We start from the raw sequence: 8189 nt of genomic DNA on the forward strand, positions 1-8189 counted from the left end.
GAGCCTAAAGTAGGCGTTTCAGCCGATGGCTAAATGCTGTGACATAAGAGTACCCACAGGGACAGTCATCAGGCTCCAGCTGCAGTACCTTTGAATTGTGCTCCTGGCATGCAAATGTTTAAGACTCTTCTTGAATTTGGTGGAAAGCTTCTAGTTTGATTTGGGGTTGATGTATCAGTGATGCACAGGCAGATTCCAATGCAGAAGGCTTTTGCAGGTGGACACTGTTGGCTGGTTGGAAGTGTTTTAATTTTTTTTTCAACAGGAGTCTGGGATCTGACTCTGAGGCTGTAAAGGGGGAGATATTAAGTTTTTGATTCAAGAATGGTTTGAATTTTATTTTTCGAAACTGAAAGATACTTATTTACAATAAGTACTGCGGGTGGGGAGGAAAAGGACATCATGGTCAAGTAAATGTGGGAGATGCTAAGTTGATGGACATAGTATATTGCCATTCTCCAGTGGTGGGTGGGAGACATAGAGTAGCCAAGGTTTAACAAACTTATTTGACCAGAGCACCCCTCCCCCATACATCCATTAATATCTTGCTCCAAACACAGGTTGGGAAATGCCTCTCTGTTGTAATTCTTTGTGCTTTCTACTGTCATGGCAGATTAAAACTTCAGGATCTTCTCATGTGACATTAAGGTGCTTCCTGGTATATCCTGCCAAGCTCTGTATGTCTTCTGAGCTTGGCTTCGTTTCTTTGTGGGGACATCAGCTTCGGGGAGTATTTTAAAGATAACAGGTTCCAGAAATGTGACTTAGGAGCCACTTGGGTGTAGGAGTCTGGGGAGTATAGAGAAGCTGGGAAGCTGAAAAGTAGGGTGGGGAGGAGGAAAGGAACAAGAAATAAAGATGTGAAAATGGACAGTGAATAACTCTATCTCATTCATTCAGGAAGTCACTAAACGTTTGATTCACCCTGGCATTTACCCTGCTCTATAAAACAAAGAAAAAGAAAGAAGTCAAGGTTTGAAAGTATAATCTGAGGCTTTAGGTTGGTAGTGATGAGAAGATAGTTTCACATTAATGACTTTGGAGCCTAAAAAAGAAAGAGAGAAAAAAGGGAGAGAAGGAGGAAAAGACAGGGAAGGAATGGAGGGAGGAAGGGAAGAAAACAAGAAAGGATGGGAGAGAGGAGGGGAGAAAGGAAGGAAGGGGAAGAAGGAGGGAGAGATGGAGAAGCAGGCATGGTGGGTGACCTTGGGCAAGTCATTTCACTTTTTAATTTTTCCCACGTGTAAAGTGGAGGACAATAGCAGTGTCTGTGAGGATTAAATGAATTAATTGATGTAAAGCACTTGGAACAATACTCAGTACATAATACATGTACTCACTGTATTATTCACAACTATTTTCCTCCTGGAGCCTTGTCTGATCTTGGGAAATTGGGAGGATTAGGAGAACAATCTCTGTAATATAGATGAGAAAAAGGTGAGGCACAGGGTGGCGAGACTGGCACAAAGTCACTCAACTTACTAGTTTATTATTATTGTTAACATGAGTATCACTAGAAGTCAGGTGTCCTGTCTCCAAATCTAGATGTTCTTTGAGAAAGCAAATGGGGGCAAAAATTCTATGCTTGGAAAAACACAGGTTTTAATTGCTGGAAACTTCTACTTTCCATTCCTCAAAGCTGACTGACAATTCAAAAGCTGTCTTTCCCATCTCCAGTCCCACCCCAGATTGGTGAGAAATCTCTGATCTCTCCCGTGGACTCTTACCAGTATGGCACCTCCCAAACGCTGACGTGCACGGTCTATGCCGTTCCTCCCCCGAGTCACATCCAGTGGTACTGGCAGCTGGAAACAGAGTGTACCTACCAGCCCATGTGAGTAGGGCCACATCCTTTTTTTCCTGCTCTTTTGCATTTAAAAAAATATTTATTCATTTGTTTTATTTTTAGATTCCACACGTAAGTGATATCATACAGTATTTGTTTTTGTCTGGCTTACTTAGTATGATAACCTCTAGGTCCATCCATGTTGCTGCAAATGGCATTATTTCATTCTTTATATGGCAGTGTAGTATTCCGCTGTATATATGTACCACATCTTCTTTATCTACTCCTCTGTCGATGGACATAGCCAAGCTACGATATGACGCCATTCTAAGCCAAGAAGACTACCTCTAAGAAGGTTATTCCTCAAGTGGTACTCTTAATCTCCTTCTGTCTTTCTCTGTGCTTACATCTTTAGGAGATGTCGTTCCTTGGGGTATCCCGCTTTGAGATTAGCTAGCTCTCTCTTCAGGTTGGCCCTGATGTCCATCTCTCTGAATGCAGTTTCTTTGCTCACTTTGTTAATTGCCAGTCTTTGGTTTTTCTCCTTATGCCAATCAACTGGTGAATACCACAGTCTCCTTATCTGTGAGAAGGTACATCTCAAGGGAAGTGCTGATGGGTGCAAGGACCTCGGAGCCTCAGGCCCGGCTTATCAGGTCCTAACACAAGTCCAGACATCCTTAGGAAAAAAAACAACAAGTCACCCACCACCACCCTAAGCAGTTCACTTCCTGTTGTTGTTTTTGAGATGGCCTCTATTAGTTTCTTCCTCAGATGCTGACCATTTCCTACACAAAGGCCACAGTCCCAGGGAGATTAAGAAGCCCAATGACTTCTTAGTTTCCTTGCCTTCCTTTGAACTAAATTAACTTGAATTGTCTTGTCGATCCAATTTATGAATGGAGGTTTGTTCCCAGAATAGCTGCTTCCCTCCTGTATCCTGAATGAATCTACCTAGAACCTTTTCCTTCATTGCTGAGGCCTATTTTTAATTGGCGCCAAGTCTTGTAACGTGGTAGGGTGCGTTGGAAGTTATTTCTAAGAACGTAATAACCAAAGTCTGACTCCTTTCCTTGCTATTGATATGAATTAAAGAAAAATTAAGTCATGATATCATCTGTTGCCTCTTTCTTATAGCCAAGCTGCCTTAACTACAAACCCACATACCTGTAAAGAATGGAGAAACGTGGAGGACTTCCAGGGGGGAAACAATATCGAAGTCAACAAAAATCAATTTGCCCTAATTGAAGGAAAAAACAAAGTGAGTTTGAAGTTCTTTAATTTGAAAATCTGTCTCTCTTTTATGGAAGGATGGAGTGAAAGTAGGGTAAAATAATACCAGTGTGTGAGGAATATTGGCGATTGATCATCAAATAAATTGGATGATAAAATACTAGCATGTTAAGTCACTTTGAAAACACCATTAACTTTTAGAAACACCATTGACTTATTGTTACTGTATCAGAGAAAAATAAAACACGTGTCATTAACTCTGTACAGGGGATGTATGGTAATTCTGATTTTATAAACATGAAAATGAGAAAAGGTATGTAATGTTGTATTAAAACACGTTCTTTATTCCATGGTTTCCAAAGCTCGTTTTGTATGATGTGTGAGCTGCATCAGCATAATTATAATTGCACAGATTTGAGCGTGCGTGGTCAGTGCTGGAGTCTGAATGGAGTAGACAGGTCGTAGCAGTGGTGGGGATGCTGAATTTTAGTCTGAATGCACGTGCATAAACACAGCCTCCATTGTTTATGGCCTGGGATTTGTTTTTTTCACAGACTGTAAGTACCCTTGTTATCCAAGCAGCCAATGTATCCGCTTTGTACAAATGTGAAGCGGTGAACAAAGCTGGGAGAGGAGAGAGGGTTATCTCCCTCCACGTGACCAGTAAGTGCTCTCCAGGGGCTGGGCTGTCTGTTACTCTGTTGTCCTGGCCATTCCCATGAGTGGCGTGGCTTTAGGAAGGGGAGTTGGATGGCTAATTGATGCTTTTGTTCATAAAGGAGAGTTCCTCAGGTAGCTCCTGGGCTCACGTGAAGTCAGTACATCTGACTTCACAGGAGAGGGAGCATGGGTTCACACGTGCTTTTGAAGCCCAAGTCCTGCGTGATATTTTTGTCTTTGTCATCAGAGTGCAGCACAGTGCTTGGCTTAGCGAGGTTCAGTCAACGTTTATGCGCTTGCTATTGAAGAGCTGACAAGGTTGGCTTTTTGGGAGGCAATTGTAATGACATTGGAGCAGTGCCTTCCCAATACTACCGACTTTGTTCATCTTAATTCTATGGCTCAGCTTTAGCTGACTGGATGGAATAAAATATTTCAGTCTGAGCTAATTCACTGTAATAAACATAGCTTTCCTGTCAGTGAGTGTTATAAATTAATGAGGAATTAACTTTTTAAATCCCAAGTTATAATTATCTGCTTTGAATTGGGGGGGGGGTTTAAATCTTAAAAACCGTGCTTAGAGCTCAAAGTGGAGATTTCATATATATCTGAGGAATTCATTTACATTTCCAAATAATGTATTTTGGCAAAATAATACATTTTGAATCTGGAATTGTCCAGTTTGGTTGTCTCCTTGTATTCCATCGTCTGGGAATGCCAGAGCTTCGCTTCTCTTGGTGCTTTATCGCAGACTGAAGGCAACAAGGAAGCAACAGTGTGCTGCCCAAGTTAAATCACTGTCTTCTAAGCATGGGTTTTACATTTCAGGGGGTCCTGAAATCACTTTGCAACCCGGCACCCAGCCCACCGAGCAGGAGAGCGTGTCTCTGTGGTGCTCCGCGGACAGAACTATGTTTGAGAACCTCACATGGTACAAACTTGGCCCACAGGCTCTGCCCATCCACGTGGGAGAGCTGCCCACACCTGTTTGCAAGAACTTGGATGCTCTTTGGAGAATGAACGCCACGATGATCTCTAATAGCACAAATGACATTTTGATCATGGAGCTGCATAATGCATCCTTGCAGGACCAAGGAGACTACATCTGCTTTGCTCAGGACAGGAAGACCAAGAAAAGACATTGCGTGGCCAGGCAGCTTACAGTCCTAGGTAGGGAGGTAACTCTGGACCATCCAGAAGCAGCTGGGATGCCGTAAATGTAATGCTTTCAGGGGCTGTGTGAAGATTGTCCTCTAGCAGCTTATGAAGTAGACTGGTGAGCACATATCTTGTGGAAAGTCCTCAAGTCAGAAGGAAGCTAATCATGGTGAAGTGATATATTGAAAAGAGAAAATATCCCCATTCTTTCCAACCCTGATGGTGGGGTCACTCACTACTACCTGCAAGGGATTCCCCTAAACCCTAAAGTTTCTGCCTCATTCTTGGGCATTCATTTATTTAAATAGACACATATTTGTGAATGTCTTACAGTGAGCTAGGAGGGCGCCGGAAGTTCATAGCGGTGGACAGAGTGAGAACAGACAACTGCTGGGCTGTGGAGTACAGTGAGGTCTCTGTGTCCATGAGGACAGGGGTTGTTTCTGTTTTACTCCTTGCTGAGCTCCAGGCATAGAACATAGTGGCACATACTGCATGCTTGCTAAGGCATCTGCTGCCTGAAGAGTGTGGTGATGGGGTTGTTTAAGACCTGTGAGAGCCTCTGGGAGGGATGCTGCACTCAGTGCCTGTACCTCTGTGGTACAGCTCACGGTCAATGAAATGAGCATTTTAGTGCACAGAAAGCTTCGTAAATCCCACACAAAGTCACTCTATACACCTCCTCTAACCCCGTGCCTTGCACAAAATCCGTGCAGACACGGCTCTGTCTCTGGGGAAATCAGTCAAATTTGGGGAATTTCTCTGTGCTATCTCCTTCCATTTTCTCCTCTCCCTAGTGTCCCTTCCTAGTTTCTAGGGTGCATGTGTTCTGTTTTTTGTTTTGTTTTGTTTTTTTAACTGTCGGGAAGGGGGAACTGCCCAGATAAACTAATTTATACCAAAGTTTTAGAGGAATAATATTTTCAAAGGCCTTGACATATTTTAAGAGGTATTTTCAAACAGGCACTGGGACAGATTTTGCTAGTGTTGAGACTCTGGTGTCAGAAGAAGAGATGTTTTCGAGTGAAGTCATCCCAAGGCCCTTCAAATCACAACCCATATATGATCATGGTTTTTCTGTTCATCTTGGTGACCGGTCTGGTTTCAAGCTAATGAAAAAATTCAGAAAGAGATGTGAAGGAGGTTCCTGGCTTTGCCATGCCCAGGAAATACATGCTCACAATGAGCTGGTTTGCTCTCTAAGGACTCCCAAGTTGTTTTCCAAAAATTATTCTTGGAAATAGACTAGAGTCCATTTGCTTAAGCCCCAGCGTAGTTCACCATTGAGGTAATCTAATTTTGCTAAATGTTGAAGTGGATTCTCTCAGCAGGATTCTTTTCGATGTTCAGTTGGTTTGGACAAGATATTTCCACAGCACTTTGGTGATTTGCAGGAAAGGTTAAATCTAAAGTTGTCCTGTACATTTAAATGAGTACCTATGGGCTTCATTTTTAAAAAATATTTGACTTTCCTTAGGGTATCATTGTTTTGTCTGTGTTTTAGGGGAAATTCTGTGTTCAACTGTTTACTTAGTTATAAGGCCTGGGGTAAGTTGTTTAACCCCTTTCATCTGCAAAATGAGGCTACTACTGCCCACCATAGGGTTGATAGTGAAAAACAGAAACAGGACAAATGAGTTTTGTAAAAAGTACCAAATAAATATAAGGCATTCTTTGTTGAATTACACTGAAGTTATGTACTTTCCAAGAGAAACATGGCAGAATTCTTGTGTGTCACTGGCTAGAATTTATTTATTTATTTGGAGGGAAGTCAAGGGTGACAACTTTTATTTTGTGATGTGATTACCAGCTTGAATTACTAATATGAATGTTCAAAGAGATGCAGTAATCTGTTTGAACTGACTGACTTGTTTCATTTAACTTTACGCCATGAACAATGCTCCAGTTATCAACCTCTGTGTATTTTTGGCTTAGTAAGTTAACAGTTTACTAAATGGTTTAATAGTTTACTGATATGAAAACCACTTCAAAACTTATAACTAAATGTCCTATGATTTTTTTTTTTTTTGTGCGTGTGCATAGAGCGCATGGCACCCACGATCACAGGAAACCTGGAGAACCAGACAACAAGTATTGGTGAAACCATCGAAGTTTCCTGCACAGCATCTGGGAATCCCCCTCCACAGATTACGTGGTTTAAAGATAATGAGACGCTTGTGGAAGATTCAGGTGAATAGAGCACGTGGGTCTCTTTTTGGCTGCAAAATCTTCCTAGAGATATTAACTAAAACCCATATTATTTATTTCTTAAAAAAAGTATTTATTTACTCATTTATTTATTTATTTTTATTAAGGTATATCGATGTACAATATTATTTAAGGTGCAGGTGGACAGCATAGTGAGTCTCAATTTTTAAAGATTATTCTCCATTTATAGTTATAAAATATTGACTGTATCCCCTGTGCTGTACAATATATCCTTGTAGCTTATTTATTTGATACATAGTAGTTTTTACCTCTTAATCCCCTACCCCTATCTTGCCTCCCTCTCCCCTGTCCCCTCTCCCCTGTCCCCTCTCCCCACTGGTCACCACTAGTTTATTCTCTATATCTGTGAGTCTGTGTTTCTTTTTTGTTATATTCACTAGTTTGTTTTATTTTTTAGATTCCACATAGAAGTGTCATACAGTATAAAATCCATATGGTTTCTTGATTCGTTTTAGGTAGAACAGAAAGCAATATTACGGCCCATGGCCTGGCTCATCTCATAGACTCGGAACCCGAGTATTCAGAGCCTGCTGAATTCTCGTGGAAGCCAGGGGTACTGAGACAGCAGTTGACCCTGTATGACTCTTTTTAGAGTTAGATAATAGCCCAAGATAAAGGGAAACATTTATATTAAAAATATTTTTGTCCTGAAAAACTCTGCCAGACCGCATCATAAATAAAAACCATCATTTTCCCCCTTCCTCAGGCATCGTGCTAAAAGATGGGAACCGGAACCTAACTATCCGCAGGGTGAGGAAGGAGGATGAAGGCCTGTACACCTGCCAGGCATGCAGTGTTCTCGGGTGTGCAAAAGTGGAGGCGTTTTTCATAGTGGAAGGTCAGTGGGAATTCATAGACCATCAGGTGGTTTTTAAAAATTAGAGAGGCCCGCGTACCACACACACACACACAAAATTAGCTTGTATCTGGGCTTCCCTGGTGGTGCAGTGGTTGAGAGTCCGCCTCCCGATGCAGCGGACACGGGTTCGTGCCCCGGTCTGGGAGGATCCCACGTGCCGCGGAGTGGCTGGGCCCGTGAGCCATGGCCGCTGGGGCTGCGCATCCGGAGCCTGTGCTCCGCAACGGGAGAGGCCACAGCAGTGAGAGGCCCACGTACCGCAAA

At 42.3% G+C, this 8189-nt stretch overlaps 1 protein-coding gene across 1 annotated transcript in view; it reads left to right on the forward strand.

The window, feature by feature from the left end:
* KDR (kinase insert domain receptor) overlaps nt 1-8189 on the forward strand; it is a 44706-nt gene that overhangs the window by 13899 nt on the left and 22618 nt on the right. Inside the window, exons 10-15 of the mRNA XM_007450267.1 lie at nt 1678-1834; nt 2924-3047; nt 3574-3682; nt 4508-4849; nt 6881-7027; nt 7773-7904. Of these exons, the coding sequence (XP_007450329.1) occupies nt 1678-1834; nt 2924-3047; nt 3574-3682; nt 4508-4849; nt 6881-7027; nt 7773-7904 (1011 nt within the window). The remainder of the gene's footprint in view (nt 1-1677; nt 1835-2923; nt 3048-3573; nt 3683-4507; nt 4850-6880; nt 7028-7772; nt 7905-8189) is intronic.

Source organism: Lipotes vexillifer, unplaced genomic scaffold (assembly GCF_000442215.2).
Source record: "Lipotes vexillifer unplaced genomic scaffold, Lipotes_vexillifer_v1.1 scaffold1288, whole genome shotgun sequence".
Lineage (NCBI taxonomy): Eukaryota > Metazoa > Chordata > Mammalia > Artiodactyla > Lipotidae > Lipotes > Lipotes vexillifer.